General features: G+C 40.2%; 1 protein-coding gene across 5 annotated transcripts in view; it reads left to right on the plus strand.

The window, feature by feature from the left end:
- KCNQ5 (potassium voltage-gated channel subfamily Q member 5) overlaps nucleotides 1–18,441 on the plus strand; it is a 572,501-nt gene that overhangs the window by 536,631 nt on the left and 17,429 nt on the right. For 4 of the 5 annotated variants that reach the window (XM_025383720.1, XM_025383721.1, XM_025383722.1 and 1 more), the window contains one exon: nucleotides 5,510–5,618. The exons of the other annotated variant lie outside the window; for it this stretch is intronic. In XM_025383720.1, the coding sequence (XP_025239505.1) occupies nucleotides 5,510–5,618 (109 nt within the window). The remainder of the gene's footprint in view (nucleotides 1–5,509; nucleotides 5,619–18,441) is intronic. 5 annotated transcript variants of the gene reach the window in all.

The following is an 18,441-nucleotide window of genomic DNA, read 5'->3' on the forward strand; positions in this document are numbered from 1 at the left end:
ACCATGACCACTGTCACTCAGATTCACCAAAAATTAGGTAAATAATTATCTTACTTGTTTTTATTAATATTTCTTAAATGTATATGTAGCTCACATTTGTTTCAGTGTTTAATATTGTGTTTTGTGTCTTTATGTAGAAATTGGTGATGTTTTTGTGACCAGAAATATGCCATAGGACTTTAACTCTTGTTTAGATCACATAGCTGTGGTAAAATCATTTTCATTATACATGATTTCACTTAAAGTCACAATTTCCAAGAACCTACCGAAGGCATTAAGTGAGGACTTGGTGTACTTATGAAGCAGAAAGACGGCATCTTGCTCATCTTTGTAGCTTTGAAGCAAGAAAAAAAAAATTCCCTAATTCACTCCTGCCTCAACACATGCCAGCAAAGATATATTTCCTATTCATTTGCTCTGACTACACCTACCCAAAAAAAAAGCAGGATTGAGTGTTTAATTTACGGCTTAAGCAATCAAATTATAAAGTGCTATATAAAACTGCACAATCAGATGCATTTGACTATAATGTAATTGATGACTGACTCTCATCCTCTGTCCAGCCCTGTTCCTAAACAGGATGAGTCTCTTACTGGGGTACAGGATGTTGATGGGGAGTGCAACATTAGGCTGGGAGGTAATGTCTTGTAATCATTTGGGATGTTCTCAGGTTCATTTATGTGTGAACAATATAGTTTCACTATCTTTACTTTTGTGCTTATTGTGACTGTACACATCTGCTGAAAGAAAGTTTTCCATTAACTTCAAAATTAAAGGACTCTGTATTTTATGCTATTTCATTATTTGGACCTGCATTATCATGTTATGGCTGGTTATATTGTGTTTTCAAATACGGAAGTTATAATATAGGCTTGCAGGATCTGTCTTGTAACCACTACAGTGTTCCCCAGCTTCCTGAGATATGGGAAGAGACTAAGATAGAAGTACCTCTCATTCAGATTCAGATGAGGGAAAGCAGTCATATGCCTCTATTTTGAAGGACAGCATAAAATACTCTTGTGAATTCTGTACTGACAATCTTTTTTTTTTTTTTAAAGAGACTGGGTCTCACTCTGTTGCCCAGGCTGGAGTGAAGTAGTACAATCATAGCTAACTGCACCCTTGAACTCCTGGTCTGAAGCTATTCTCCCTCTTCAGCCTCCTGAGTAGCTTGAATGACTACAGGCACACACACCACCATGCCTAGCTTTTTTTATTTTTATTAATATTATTATCTGTAGAGACGGGGTTGCCCAGGCTGGTATCAAACTCCTGGCCTTAAGCAATCCTCCTGCCCCAGCCTCCCAAAGTGCTGGGATTAAAGGAATGAGCCACCATGCTCAGATGTACTGGGACTCTTGATAAAGTTTGTTATTCAATATTTCCTTTGGGGAGCTAACATCTGCGCATCTCCCAGGGCTCCGTAATGATGGCTGGTGGCTTCAGTTTTGTCAGCCACCCAGTCTGTATATGAGTCCTCTATTCCACCTGACCTCTCCCCATCCCTTACACACACCCCTTGAAGTTCCAGAGTCTGTATATTTCCAAGGCTCCTTTGGGTGTGGCCTGGCCCAGCACATGGCCATGGTGACCACATTGCTCAAAATCAAATTTCTGGATTTTATGGGGTCCACACCATGCCAAGTGCACCAGCCATGAGAAAGAAAATGTGATGCGGGGGGAGATGGGAACCCAGATACCAATAAGAGATACAAGAAGGGCAGCTGGGTGTGGTGGTTCACACCTGTAATCCCAGCACTTTGGGAGGCCAAGGCCAGCAGATCACCTGAGGTCAGGAGTTTGAGACCAGACTAGCCAACATGGTAAAACCCCGTTTCTACTAAATATTTAAAAATAAGCCAGGTATGATGGTGGGCACCTGTAATCCCAGCTACTCAGGAGGCAGGAGAATTGCTTGAACCCAGTAGGCAGAGGTTGCATAGAGCCGAGATTGTGCCACTACACTCCAGTCTGGGCGACAGAACAAGACGCCATCTCAAAAAAAAAAAAAAAAAAAGAGACAGAGATACAAGAAGGGCAAATCTGGAAGCAGTCAGAGGTGAGGTTCAGGGTCAGACAGCTCCAGAACCCAACTGCTGGGGTTTAAGTTCTCATTCTGTCATTTATTCTCCAAGTGTCCTTCAGCAAGTTCCTTAGCCTTCTGTTCCTCACTTTCATAATCTATAAAACAAGAGGTAATAGTAAAACACACTTCATGGGGTTTTGATACAATTAATTAAAGTTCTTGGCACATAATTAGATTTCTCTAAAAAAAAAAAAAAAAAACTTTTATTACTATCATCATCATTATTGTCCTGGAGTAAAGAATTGGAGGCCATGAAGGAAAGTTTCCCCAGCTGTATTCATTTCCTTGGGCTGCCATCCCCAATTACCACAAATCAGGTGACTTGAAAGCACAGAAATGTATTATCTCACAGTACAGGAGTCCAGAAGTCTATGAAATCATGGGATCATTATGGTTGCTTCCTTCTGGAAGCTCTGCAGGAGAAACCATCCCCTGCCTCTCTCCTAATGACTGGTGGTGGCCAACAATCCCTGGTATTCCTTGGCTTGTAGATGCATCACTCCAGTCTCTGCTTCCATCTTCTCTGTGTCCCTGTGTCTTTTCCTTTTCTGTTTCATAAAGACATTTTTGCTGCATTTAGAGTACCCCCAATCCAGTGTCATCTCATTTTGAACCTTACATTAATTACATGTGCAAGACCTTTATTCCAACTAAGGTCATATTCCAATGTTCCACGTGGACATAAATCTTGGGGTAACTCTATTCATCCTACTACAGCAACTAAGAGCAGGTTAAATAAAATCAGAAGAAACCACGAACAATTCCTGGAAAGAATGTCGTCAAACCATGGTCATGATGTTTATGGGCTAAAAAGACTGTGTTGTGTGGGTGGTCAATCCAGCAAACTGGGCTACCCTGAAGGTCATCACTGAGTCCGAACCAACTGTCAAACACAGAGTTAATCAATGTACTCTCATTCCAACTGGGGCAAACTTCTCTGGAGAAAACACATATCTGATGAGAGCAAGCTATGCACATCAGGTAACATGCACGTGTAGTGAGCTCTTTGCCCTGTCTCTCCTGACATGTTGTAGTCACAATTTAACCCCAAACTCATTCTGACACTGAGTAATGCAATGCAAAGGGCATGGGCTTTGGAGCCTCAGGGAACTGAATTCTAATGTCATCCTTTGCAACTTACTAGCTCCACTTGCCACCTTCATGGCCTCAGATGAGGTACTTACCCTCTCCAAGCCTTAATTTCTTCATCTGAAAATTGGTCATAATACCACTAACAACTTGTAAAGTTGCTCTACGTATGAAAACTAATATATGCAGAAGCTGCACCTAAGTACCTGGTGTAAATTTCAATGAGTGATTGCTATTTGTCTTAGTCTATTTGCACTGCTATAACAAAATGCCTGAGACTGGTTAACTTACAAAGACTAGAAATTTATTTCTCACAGTTCTGGAGGTTGGAAGTTCAAAATGGCACCTTGCTACTGAGTCTCCCATAAGGGACAAACGTTATGTCCTCACATGGTAGGAAGACCAGAGGGCAGGAGGGCCTACCTAGTTCACTCCAGCCCTTCTATAAGGTCACTAATCCCATTCATGAGGGCTCCACCCTCATAAATGAATCACCTCCTAAAGTTCCCACATCTTAATACTATCACACTGGTGATTAAGTTTCAACATATGAATACAGGAAGACAAATTTAGAAAAATAACACTATTAGTATCATTATTGTGAGGTAGTAATTTCATCTCTCCCCTACTAGGCTTGAGGGCAAGAAAGCCAAAGGGACCTTGAAGAAGAGCTGTGAAGATCCATGTGTCTACATGTATCTCATCATCTCTTCCCCCACCACCACCGGCATTACAGCACAAAAGTAAACTGCATAAACACACTGTAAATATTCATTGATGTAAATGACACACAAACGGCATTACAAATATAAGCACTGCCTCAATGAATGAACCTCCAATAGCCTTTCAAAATTTGGAGCCCAACCAGGACAGCCCATGGCAAAGTCTTTCCCTTCATGACTTAGCAAATGAACACTGCACAGAGCAAAGGCAACACAAAGTAGTATTCATCCTCTAGTGTATGTCAACATTTAGAGAGGATTGGACCATATAAAAATGGTATTTGTAGGCCAGGCACGATGGCTCACCCCTGTAATCCCAGCAATTAGGGAGGCTAAGGCAGACGGATCACTTGAGGCCAGTAGTTTGAGACTAGCCTGGTCAACATGGTGAAACCCTGTCTCTACTAAAAACACAAAAATTGGCTGAGTGTGGTGGTGTGGGCCTGTAATCCCAGTTGCTTGGGGGCTGAGGCATGAGAATTGCTTCAACCCAATAGGTGGAGGGTACAGTGAGCCAAGATCGTACCACTGCACTCCAGCCTGGGCGACAAAACAAGACTTTGTCTCAAAAAAAAAAGGGGGGGGGGATATTTGGAGGCCACATAACTCCTCTTTCATGAGAGCATTTTTATTACTTTATTTACTTTGTATTACCACAATAACACATGTTCACTGGAGAAATGTTAGAAAATACAGGCAAGCAAAAACAATAAAATCATTCTTAATTTCAGATATGTAGAGTTTTTTTCTTTAACAATATATTGTGACACTTTCCCAATCATGAGACTTCAACATCATTTTTTAAAGTTGTCTAATATTCCATTATATAAACCTACCAATATTCATTTAACCTATCCCCCATCAGAGGAATTTTAACTTCATTCCAATGTTTTGTTACTGTAAACAGAAATGCAATGAAATGAGCTTATTCCTTATTTGTTTTACAAATTCATAATAATTTGGCATTTAATATAACCCTGTTCCCTTCCCCAAACACTTGCAATTAACCCAAAAGTAAATTTCCTTCGTTTATGAAAAACTGATTTTTTATCCAGTCTGAAAATCTGCTCTCCGCTTTGGCTGTATGATCTGAAGCAAGCTCTTTCCTGGCCGCCTGTATCCAGTAACTAATAAGTAGTCAGCATTCTTGGCTCTGGCTACTTAGCTTACTTGTTCAGGGCATAAGGCTAATGGGGTCAATGTCATGGGATGTGAGCTTGCTATATACAGGCCAGTTAGTTACAAGTCCAAAGACTATTTCTGTAACTCCAGACAGCTGTCATTTAAAAACTGGCTGTTAGTTTCCAAGGAACTGGGCAAAAGAGCCTAGGTAGATCCACACAAATCCATCACCAGTACTGGAAAGATAATGTGTCAATAGCTTCATCTTGCCCGTAGAAAACAGTTCAGAAAAGTATTCATATTTAAAACTGGGGAGGCTGTAGAAAAACAAGAAAGAAAAATATTGGCAAGACAATTGGCTGACCTTATACATATCTTGGTTTATCAGCTTAGTGTGTGAGTATCCCGCCATTTCCACGTGAGAAAAATTCAGCAACACGTTTCAAATTGCGGATGGTGGTGGTATTTAACTGGCAATATTCTCTTGCAGCTGACACAGCCCTTGGCACTGATGATGTATATGATGAAAAAGGATGCCAGTGTGATGTATCAGTGGAAGACCTCACCCCACCACTTAAAACTGTCATTCGAGCTATCAGGTTGGTGAAATCCTGAACAAAGTGATTCAGAGACATACTTATGATTAATTGAATTACGATGTTGCTAAATTCTTTTTCTGCAGGTAAATGTCCTGGAATAAACACTTTCCCTTTTCCTATTCATCCATATGCCTATTGAATTGTGAAATATTTGTTTCTTAATAGAAAACTCTGCTGTGTTCAACACAGAGTTATAAAACGTGGGTGGGATTTGAAAAGCCAGGTCATGTTTGAGAGATTACACGAGTCTTGGCTTGTCATGTGTATTTACTGCTTTAAGGACATATAGTTTATTGATGCAATTGAATTTTTAAATTATTTTTATGACTTGCTCCAATCTATATTCTGTACAGAATTGTATATCAAAGAAAAGGCCTTGTAGGTTATTTCAAAATGGATTAAGTTCTGCAAATGGGAAACCTAAAAGTATTTTGCAGTGACTTAGTCTTATTATCCGAAATGTAATTGTTAAAGGCTGATCTTAATTTGCTTCCTCTACTGGTGGCAGAGAGCTAAGAGAGTATACCTAGCAACTTAAATTTACATTTTCCGTGACCTTTCCCACCACACACACACACACAGACAGGCGCGTGCATGTGCACACACACACACACACACAATCAAGATCTGGACTATATTAACTGCTGCATGCTCAGCTGGCCCAGTTTAATCCTTTTGGGAGAATTTGTATATGTCAGGGAATGCTGAGTAACTATATTGCAAAAAAAAGAAATACCTCTGCCTTTTGGTGAAAAACTAGAAGAAAGTTCAAAATATCCAAACCAGGCCAGGTGCGGTGCCTCATGCCTGTAATCCCAGCACTATGGGAGGCTGAGGGGGGCAGATCACTTGAGGTCAGGAGTTTGAGATAAGCCTGGCCAACATGGTGAAACCCCATCTCTACTAAAAATACAAAAATTAGCTGGGTGTGGTGGCGGGCACCTGTAATCCCACATACTTGGGAGGCTGAGGCAGGAGAATTGCTTGAACCCGGGAGGTGGAGGTTGCAGTGAGCTGAAATCATGCCAGTGCACTCCAGCCTGGGCAACAGAACAGGATTCTGTCTCCAAAAAATAAAATAAAATAAAATATCCAAACCAATTTAGCTATTCACATGTTTGGTCTAATCTTGAATATTAGTATGATTGATTACTTATTTCTGTTTTTAGTTGGTCATTTGGCATCATGTTAGACATTTATTTACTCTATAGTTGAGAGTCACTGGGAAAGCAGAAATGAGTTCTAAAGATTTTCATAAATGTTTGTGGGGGCAAAGAAAATCATGGTGTGATGAAACTCCAGAACACGTTTAAACACTATCTGTAGCAGCAGACTAAAAAAAAAAAGTGAAGTCCAATTACTTCTCAATGGAACCCTCAAGTCACAAACCCTATGGGTGAAGAGATTACACCTTCCTATTTGGCCTGGACAGTCCCAGATTACGCTAGTCTTATCATTAGTGTTAATAATGCTCCCATCTTTCTCAAAGTATCCCTGTTTGGACAACCAATTATACAGTCACCCTACCTCTGGTGAACCTAGAAGCCTTGGGTGATGTATAAGCCCGGATAACCGAGAATATGTAGTGAAATGTTGTCTGAAGCCTTCAGTTAAAGGGATAGAGAGGATTTAGAACTGCACTGTCCAATATGATAGCCACTGGCTACTTGAGGCTACTGAGGCTATTTAAATTTGAATTAATTAAAATGAAATACATTTTAAAATTAAGTTGATCAGTCGCACCATTCATATTTCAACTGGTCAATAGCCACAGGTGGCCAGTGGCTACTTCATTAGACAAAGAAACAAAACATTTCCCTTGTCACAGAAAATTCTATTGAACATTACTGGTCTAGAAGTCACCTTGAAATTTTTCATGTGTTGAGTATATCCATAAAAGACCCTAAAGTGAAGGTGGGGCAATTCAGTCCAGGAATTAATCTGACTTGCAGCAAGTATGGAAAATCTTATCTAGTGAGAGCAGATTAGGCTTCCTAAAAGTCATACTTAACCCAGTTTATGTCATTTCCCAAGACCTTCTGAAGCTTTCTGCTTTTGCTTTACAACCTATAAAATGGATTGTGAGCTGCAAGAAAGAAAATGAAATAGGTTTATTCTGCTAGCTAAGCACTTTAGCAATGGCTTAAGATTTACTTGGTTATTCTTCTTGAAACTCGACTGATTTTTGTGACGTCCTTTGCAGAATTCCTTTGCTTTTCAGAATTCTTTCTTGGTTCTTATTTTTAATGGAACTTTACTATTTACATGTCTATCTTTTTGTGGATTCCTGATGTTTTCTGCTTGCTGCGTTGTGATACCTGAGGGAGATGTTTTTCTCCTCCATATCCTGATTCTGCTTAGTGGTTTTTCATCACTTCTAAATTCCATTTCAAATTAACAGATTATGTCGCTTGAACCCAGGAGGCGGAGGCTGCAGTGAGCCGAGATCGCGCCACTGCGCTTCACCCTAGAAGACAGAACAAGACTCTGTCTGAAAAATAAAAATAAAATAAAGAAAATACAATTAAATTAACAGATTCTGTAAAAACCTAATAGCTACACCCAATAGCTTAATAACCTAATTGAAAATTTTTTATTCATGGTGTACTTAATTTCTAAAGATACTTAATTTAAAAACCAACCAATACAATTAGCAGTTCTAAAAAGAAGTTTGCAGGTGTAAGTCCTAAATCTTATGCAGAAGGGTTCTTTTCCTAAGGAGTTTAATTATGTTAATAAGTTCAACAGCAGTTGCCGGAGGGTTTTTTGCCAGAACCTGCCCACCTCTTGCAGCTCCCCTGAAGCAGTATGTATACGTATATGACTGATTGCAAGTGTGAAACATCCATTATTCATCTCTAAAATAGTAACTTTGGGCATTTTTCTTGTTATTTTTTAATTGTTAGAATGTTTAATATGAATATTTAAATATGCCTTTTGTATTTCAGTAACTCTTGCAATAGTAGTTTTTCCTAACAGCCAAATTAAAATGTGTAACAAAAAATATGTATTCCACTGCAAGGATGACAATATGGAAAATAATATTACTATCTTCACAAAGAGCAAAGTAAGAGTTCTTATTTTCAGTTATCAATATTTATTAAACATCTGCCATTTTTTAGAGACAATTAAGGACACTCTTTGAACTTGTCTGAATTCTATTATCCAAATGCACTCCGACACTTTTTAAAAAATAAATAATGTCACTGTTTATGATACATAGTAAAGAATGACTATTCTTAGACTATTTCCAAACTATGTCTTTTACTCAGAAGAAAACTTAGTTTTGTATATTTCTTCCAGAATTATCATAGATTTTTCTCAAAATATCATTTCAGGGAAATGCAAAAATTTGCTGGAAATGTGTTTTGAAACTCACCTCTAGGAGTGAAGATTGTACTTATTTTTAACAAAAGCCCCATATTTTAGTGATTCAGTTCAAACAATGTTAAGTTTCTTTTTATCCACTCATAGAAATTAGTTCCTAAATGGAAAGATAAAATTAGCAGGAAAGTAAACAAACAAATGGATAGACTCTAGAGGATTCTACACACTCACTTATACCTATTTCATAGTAGATCACCTGTTTTTCTATCACTGTCTTAAAACTATAGCCCATAAATTACCTAGATATGTTCCTTCACAGTGTCAAGCATCTGGCTAACTGGGACTATCTGAAGGTAACGGACTATTCCCTTTCATGCTAGTACTTGGCTTTGTAGTCATTACATACAAATATATGAATCTTGGGCAAAATTTTACACAAAAATTAATATATCTTTTTAAATTTGAAATAACAGGCCAGGCATGGTGACTGATACCTATAAACCCAGCAGTTTGGGAGGCTGAGTTGGGCAGATCACTTTAGCTCAGGAATTCAAGACCAGTCTGGGCAACACGGTAAAAACCTGTCTCTAAAGGAAAAAAAAAAAAAAAAATGAATGATACTAAAATAACAAATATTTGAAAGTCATATACACCTGCATATTTATGGAAGAGCCCCAGAATAATAACTTTTTGAAATATAACAGAAATTGTATTTATGTACTGAACTGGCAGGTAATTTATCAGATATGCACACCAACGCAACATATAAGTACTGTGTAAAGGATTCACCATTTGGGGGAAAGAGCTTTGTTAAAACAGTGCAGTGCAAAGCTTACCTGCTTCTTACCAGTATTGTTTTCATAGAATTACTACATCTAGAATCAAGGTTACTCTTTTTTTTTCAATTTTTAAAACTATTTCAACAGATATAAAATTACCCTGTCAAATTGCTATTAAAAGTTTCTAAGCACTAATCTCTTCACGGATTGGTACCCAATGGTTGGTGAAGCTGCTCTGGTCCTCAGACCACACTTTTAAGGCCACTCTTAATAAGAACCTCAGTGACAGTTGTTTTCCTGTCAGTTTGTTTTATACAACCATGTTTTCTGTCAGTTGTCAAGAACTGAATCAAAATACTGTACAACCTGTTCTTTTTGTGAATATCAACAAAACCACTGATGCAGATTACTCATTATTTTGAAGAGAAATGACCAAGAAACTATCAATTGTGTCTTGCTCTTACCGTCTCTTACTATCTCCATGCAATAATGGTCATGCCTGCTATGTTTCACTTTATGCATCCTTTTCTTTCCCAGGCCAGACTAGCCTTTTAGAGAATCAAATAAATACATGAATAAGGTCCAGGGTGAAAACTCAAAGAAGTCTTTAGTTGAAGCTGAAGCCCGACTTTATACTGGTACCATTGGCTAATTCTATCCCCTCCTCCCACCCTCCCTGAAGCTGCTAGGGAGAAGTAATCCAAGAAACAGGACAGCCTCTCTACACCCTTGAGCAACTCACGCTCCCTCTTCAAGCTTCTGTTTCCTCATTGGCAAACTGGGGATGGTAATGGTATTGACTTCATAGGGTTGTAGTAAGGAATTAATAAATGAATAAACATTTGCAAAGCACTTAGAACAGTATACACGGTCAGCACTATGTAGATGCTAATATTATTACCCTTGAGTTGTCTGGACTCCTTATGCCTTCCAGCATGCTGCCTCCACTGCCCATCCTCTGCTCTGGGTCAGCCTTTTCCTTTCTGAGCTCCACCCGCTTCCATGATGAGTCACGTGAGAGGAGCACTTTGTTGCCTCTTCTGAAGGATACTCCCATCTTCCAAAACATATACAGCCTCACCTGCTTGCATCTCCTTCACCTGGAAGCACTTGCCATTTTCCCTTTGAAGTTACCTTCCCACCACCTGGGCTGAGAAATTACTCAGAGCTGGAAGAGCAATTTTTTTTTTTTTTTTTTTTTTGAGACAGAGTTTCGCTCTTGTTGCCCAGGCTGGAGTGCAATGGCACGATCTTGGCTCACCACAACCTCCACCTCCCAGGTTCAAGCAATTCTCCTGCCTTAGCCTCTCGAGTACCTGGGATTGCAGACATGCGCCACCACGCCCAGCTAATTTTGTATTTTTAGTAGAAACAGGGTTTCTCCATGTTGGTCAGGCTGGTCTCAAACTCTTGACCTCAGGTGACCCGCCACTTCAGCTTCCCAAAGTGCTGGAATTACAGGCATGAATCACTGTGCCTGGCCTGGAAGAGCAATTTTTTCACCCATGAAGAGCAACCATGAGTCAATGTTCCAAGTAAATCTCACCTCTTTTCTCCTCAAGGTGAGCTTGCGGCCTTCCCAGGCACCCTCTGAAGAAGCAACAGGACAATGAAAGGAAGAAGTTAGCTCTTCCCTCTCCCTCCCTGACCCTTGTCGAAGCCTCATTAGAGACTCTTAAAGCTCTTCCCAGGGGTTCAGTGCATGCATCTGAAAAATAGCTCTTGAGTTTCAACTGTGCACCAGGCACAGAGATAAACGTTAACAAGAAAGATGGATCCCTGCTGAGAGTTGTGAGGAGCTACCAGAAAAGTAGAGTCGATTACAATGCAGAGCAGCATATTACTACAATGACAGAAGTCCAGGACGGTTTAGGCCAACCTATATGGGCACTTTTGGGGAAGGTAGCATTTGGGAAGACTCTAAAAGAAGGAAAAGAAGAAATCTGGTAGATATGTAGGAACTAGCCAGGTTACTAAGGAGGGTGATAGAGGATGGGCAGAGAACACTGCAATTGCAAAGAAGCAGAAGTGAAGGTGGCATTAGAAAGTATGGGTGACAGTTGAAGGTGGAGGACAAGGATGAGGAGAGTATGGCTGAAGGGAAGAGGAGGAACCCTAAGAATGAACAGGAATGTGGAGGATTCTAAGTACAGAAATGACTTTATCAGATCCGTGCATGATATGGTTTGGATCTGTGTCCTTGCCCAAATCTCGTGTCAAACTGTAATCCCCAGTGTCGAAGGAGGAGCCTGGTGGGAGGTGATTGGATCATGGGGGCGGATTTCCCCCTTGCTCTTCTCATAATAGCAAGTGAGTTTTCATGAGATTGGTGGTTTAAAAGTGGGTAGCACCTCCCTCCCGCTTCTCTCTCTCTTCCTGCTGCTCTGGCCACATAAGAAGCCTGCTTCCCTTTTGCCTTCCGCCATGGTTGTAGGTTTCCTGAGGCCTCCCCAGTCATGCTTCCTGCAGAGCCTGCAGAACCATGAGCCAAAGAAACCTCTTTTATTTATAAATTTTTCAGTCTCAGGTATTTCTTTATAGCAGTGCAAGAACAGACTAATACAGTGTTTCATTTGAAAACTTGGAAAGATGACTCTGATTGCAATGTAAGGAATGTATTGGAAAGAGAGAACTATTATTACAATACCTGGATCTGCTGGGGCCTGAGCTGGGCAGTCACGATGGAGAAGAGTGAAGGATGGATTTCAGACAGGATTTGAATATTTACTGATTGGAGAGGATGGAGGGAAAGAACAGGAGGAATCAAGGATGGCACATCTGAAGGATGGTGAGACAGGCTGGCTTGAGGGGAGATGGTGCATTATTGCGAGTGTTGAGTTCAAGCAGTCACAGCAGGGCCCAACAGGTAGGTGGATCTCTGGATCTGACATCCAGGAGAGCAATCTGGAATATGGACAAATTTGGTAGCTGTCAGCACAGAGATAAATGGTTTGCAGAAGTCTCACCCCAGGGAGTAAAAAGAGAAGATGGTCAACACAGAAGTCTAAGGTTCACAAACAGGAGCTGCAAAAGTAAGAATGCTCTGAAGGAGACAGATTCAAAGCAGCCAGACAGATGGAAAACCAGGAGAGTGTGACAGAAGAGGAGCCAGAGGAGGAAAGTGTTTCAAGCAGGAGGCAGATGTTAACGCTGTTAAATGCCGCTAAGAGGTCAAAGAAGATAAAAAATGAGAAGGTCCTTTGAAAGTGACAACAAGGAGGTCATCCGTGACTTCGGAGAAAAATTCAGTAGAAGGAAAAGGGTTTGAAGCCAGATGGTAAATAGAACACTTTCTTAAATTACCAGAATCTTTCACTCTAATATGAACATAGATGAAGTGTCAAGAATTTCTTTGTAACTAGCAAAGGCTCATCAACTCTTCTAAAATAGCTCAGATCTGATCAGCGAACTGAAGAACCACTAATGACATTTCAGAGTTCCTGAAGTGGGTATGCAAATCAGGCCTCACTGTTACCCTGGGTTGGGTGATAAAGTTTTTCAGTTTTCTTGCCCCTGTGTTCTTCCTGTTCTGAAAGGCATGTATGGGACCATTATCTTCACCATCCCTAAAATGCAGTCTCAGCTGTGAATCCTTCTTACATCTCACTTCATATTGCAGGCAAGACTACTCCGTAAGTAAAGAAGAGGCACATGTTTGCCATTGTGGGTTTTGTTAAATCTACAGGCTGTTTAATCATCACCAGTTCTTAATTTTGCTGATGGCATCTCTGCTATTTTAGCAGAGGTGATGAGTCTTTGTTTGCAAGTCACTATTAAGACATTCTTGACAGTCAATCTATGACATGTTACAGTAAAGGATGCTGCTAAAAGAACATTTTACGGATCATTTAGCACATATCTTTAAAATCAGCTAATATACTCCCTGGAATGTTCTTTTTGCTTGTTTTTGTTTTGAAGATAATTACTTGTGGCTACATTTGCTCTGAGGCTGTGTTAAAGTAGTGTTTTCACTGAAGATGCACTTACTTTGTAGCATGTGAGATATTCAACCTTTTATTTGACTATAATTTAAACTGAGTTTTCTATTATTTGCTAAAAATATAGAATCTCCTATTCCATGCTAAAAATATTTTAAAGTAGTCAACATGTATAGTCAATTTATTTATTTACTTATTCATTTCACACTTTAAAATTTATGCAAGATTTTACACTCCTAAGAAAACAAAATCCCTAAATTTAGTCGCCATATCAATGCTTACAAATTCCTGGCAGGAAAGACTTCCTCAGATCTGGAAGTTCTTGCTTGGGTTTTACTACTCTTACACTCTTAAAAGAAAATCCAACAAAATCTGCAGGAGGGGTCAGGTGCAGTGGCTCAGGCCTATAAAATTTCAATACTTTGGGAGGCTGAGCTGGGAGGATGGCTTGAGCCCAGGAGTTTGAAACCAGCCTGGGAAACATAGCGAGACCCATCTCTACAAACATTTAAAAAAAAAAAAAAAAAAAAAGCTCTGCAGGAGAGCCTACTAGATCCTGCATATAAAGGACAATAATGGCAAGCATTAGAAGAACAAGTCTACTTTCAGTGGTGGAAACAGTGTGGCCAGAGAATGTCTGAATGTCCTAAGTGAGCCAGATGGAATATCTGCTTGCCCCTACAGTGAGAACATCAGACAGACTGTACACACGTGGAACTAATTTACATTTCTCTATTAAGAGTTAAAACCAAGAAAATGAGACAAATCAGTGCATCCAGGGACTCCTGGGGTTCCTTGGTCTTGTCTAGTAACCCAATCTAAGATGAAAGAAGAGTGGAGGAATCTTAGGTATATAATTTTATAACTTGCTTTGCAGGTTATGAAACTGTCAGAGTTTAAATACTGTAAACACAAATACAAATCTATATTGTTGAATTATGTTTATGTATTAATAGGAAAACAGCATTAAAAACTATTCTAAATAACTAACACATATGCTTTCAATAGTGACCCAAATTATCAAGCCCTGCAGCCCTAGTTGTCTGCTGGATTTGTTCCATGATCAATTTCGAGTGAGGACTGCCTCAGGGGAAATTCTGTGATCAAAAGGCTCTGGGTCACCTGAAGGATGAGCCCTGGGGTCCGTGCTTTTAAGACAGATAGATGCTGTATTTCTCATGGAGGGTCAGAAATCAGAAGATAGAATTTTCCAAACTGGAAGAGGGAGTATTTCAGTCTGTTTTCTGATGTTTATAACAGTATCTGAAACTGAGTAGTATAAGGAAAATGAATTTATTTCTTACAGTTATGGAGGTTGGGAGATCTTAAGGCGGGAGGTGCACCTGGTGGGGGCCTTCTTGTTTGTGGGGACTCTCTGTGGCATCCTGAGTCAGCACAGGGCATCACATAGCAAGGGGACTGAGCATGCTATGTGCTAGCTTAGGTCTCTCTTCCACTTCCTATAAAGCCACCAGTTCCCCTCTCATGATAGCTCATTAATCCATTAATCCATAATTCATTCATACAGACAGAGCCCTCACGATCCAATCACCTCTTGTAAGTTCCACCCCTCAATACTGCCACTTTGAGCATAAAATTTCAACATGAATTTTGGAGGGGACATTCAAACCATAACAGAGGGATGTGAAATGCATGTCAGTACTGTAAGTTAACCCAAATAACCACTATAAAGTGAGGGATTAAAGGAGAGAAACCCACATCCACCCCATAAACATAAGATCTGCAATCACACGGGGGCCATTCAGCAACCTTCAGAAACTTAATAATATCCCCAGAGATGAGGGTGCGAAGTAGGTAAAGGACTGTCATCTCCTCCAGAAATCATTTCTGATCACCTCTACCAGTCTGGGTTAAACACCCCTCTTCTGCATTCCCATATCACCCTGGGCTTCCCAGCACCTTGCACATCACAAAGTGAATTTTAACTGTCTGCCTACTTGTCTGTGTGCCTTACTAGACTGGAAGTGCCCCAGCAATAGGATTTGTTTCTTCATTGCTGTATCCCTGGCATCTAGCACAGAAGCTGGCATATAGTAGGCACTCAATATATGTTTGATGAATGAATGAATGGACAAATTCTCGAGTCCCACTCATCAGGCCTCACTGGGGGAGGCAGTCACATGAAGCTTATCTAGAGAGCTCCAAGCTCTGGACAAATGAGACTCTCAAATCCTATCAGAGCTCACAGTTGCAGCAACCATTGTCTTGCACCATGATTGTAAAGAGGAAGAGACTGGGGACCAAATGATCATTGTCATCACGTAGGAGGCTTCTTTAACTCTGCCAGCTCCCAGCAGTTAAAAGTTTGGAGCCTAACACAATACTCAGCACAACGTCATAGATACTCAATGAATATTCATTGAAAGAATGAATGAATCAGTCACTGTAGCACTTCCTTTCCCTTCCAAGGTTATCCTTTGAAAAATTAATGGAACTTCTTAACTACTTCTTTCATGAAACTTCAGACCTCACTCAAGGAAGGAGAGGCATTTGGGTTCTGATTAGAGATCTGACACCAAGGCACCCTGACGCCATGCCTATGGGTCTGACATGTGCGACTTAGAAGATTTTGCAAGCCGGCATGAATCATGATCACTTCTTTGCATGACAGCAGGGATTGTTCCACCCCCAACACACTCCACCACCACACGCCACCGCCACCCCAATCCTGTCTCTACTCCAGTGGCTTTCAACCTTGGCCGCACATTAGCATTACCTGAAAAGTTTTGTAAAATCTTTGGACCACGCCCTGGAACAATTAAGACAGAATTTCTGGAGGCAGGACCCAAGCATTTTTTAAAGCTCCCTAGGTGATTCCAAAGAGCAGCCAAGCTTGGGAAGTACTGCTGTCTTGACAGTCAATCAAACTGCCTCTTCAGTTCACAGTTGGCTGAGCCCTCTCCGCCCTGCACATGGTTTGGCTGCTGGCTGGGTCCGTCCATCTGTTTGGTGGTGGCAGCAGTCACTGCTGCTTCTGTTTTCTCATCGTTCTTATCGCTGCATATTCATATGCAATATTTTTACCCAAATTTAGAGGATTGGAATAAGACTTTTGTAAGATTTTAGAACTCATGGCAGCACAACAAATGCACCTACATTTCCTTATAAGTGCACATGTGTTCGTGTGTATATATAGATGTCGTCTACCCAGAGTTTCACTTTGCTTTAGTTATTTCTTCATGCTCAGAAAATTGTATGAGCAGAGTTCAGTTTCAAGAGGATGTACCAGTTTAGGTTTGTGATGAATCTTTTACACCCTCTAGTGGTACTGCTGGGACATGTCAGTTTTGTGCGATAAGTTTATTGGGCTCCTAGTCTGTTCATAACCAACAGCATCAAGGGAGACAAACCTTAAGGGTCTTTTGCTCTTTGCTGCTGTATTAGTCCCAGTGATGCAGTTTACCCTCATGAAGAAAAGAAGCAGGTGAGTATGTGACTTATTCCTCAGCCTTTTGCTGGTCCTCCAAAAGGCTGGTCATAGGTGCTTAATGAATATTCAGTGAAAGAATGGATGAATCAGTCACTTCAGCACTCCCTTTCCCTTCTAAGGTAATCCTTTGAAAAATTAGTGGAACTTCTTAACTACTTCTTGCATGAAACTTCAGACCTCTCTCAAGGAAGGAGAGACATAGTAAAAACAGGACATTCACTTAGCAAAAGTTTATTGAACACTTACTATGTGCCAGGCACATGTGAGTAAAAAGAACCATACGGTATCAAAGTGTCTTTTCATTGTTGTTATTTCGTGTTACAGTATTAAGATCTTAATGTTAAGATAATAGAGGAACCGTATGATTAAGAGCTCAAAGCTGGAGCCAAACTGGTTCACATGCTAATTCCACAATTACTGGATGTTTAACATCAGGCAAGTTACTTAACCCCTCTGTGCCTCAGTTTCTTTATCTGCAAAATGGAGATGGCAATAGTACCCTTATCATAGAATTATATTATAAAGCGCTGTCTAATATGATTATCATTTTAATCATTAAATATATCTTAAAGTTCCTAATTTAACTAGAATGATTTGCCCAGACATTCTTTCTAGTAGGAAATACACAAGTCATACCAAACTTTTCTTGTAAGCATGTAAGAAGCCACCAAGGTCTTCTGCTTCTTCTCCAGGCCAGTTCATGGACTTTCATTTATTCCTGGCTTCAGGGCATTTTCTCTTGGCTCTTCTTATCTAAACCAGGGGTCAGCAAACTATAGCCAGGGGATCAAAATCTAACCCAAGGGGCTTGTTTTTATAAATAAAGTTTTATTGAAATGTAGTTACATTCATTCATTTATTTATTGTCCTATGGCTGCTCGCATGCTACAGAGGCTGACTTGAGTAGTTTCAGCGGAGACCATACAACCCACAAAGCATAAAATATTTACACCTGGCCCTTTATAGCAGACGCTTTCGGGCCCTTGTCTAGACTCTGAGTTGCTCTGGACTTGCTCCCAGCTGTGTTTAGAGATTAAGACACCGAAGATTTGGGCTAGCCTATGTGAGAACTAAGCATGAAACCAGATTTCACTATTCTACCTGCCAACAAGGACTCCCCTACTCCCCTGGTCTCCCCACCACCCCATCATCCTGTAGTTAAAGCCCTTAGTATATGAAATGCAAGTCTTATGGAAAAAAATTGAAGAATTGAAAGACCTTTGGAATTCATAGTTCGATAGCTACTTTGAGACATTTTCCTCAATTTTCAGCACCCACGTATTTTTCCTGGTGTCTAGAATTATTGAACTCTGAGCTTCCTTGCTCCC

The sequence above is a fragment of the Theropithecus gelada genome, chromosome 4, assembly GCF_003255815.1.
Source record: "Theropithecus gelada isolate Dixy chromosome 4, Tgel_1.0, whole genome shotgun sequence".
NCBI lineage: Eukaryota > Metazoa > Chordata > Mammalia > Primates > Cercopithecidae > Theropithecus > Theropithecus gelada.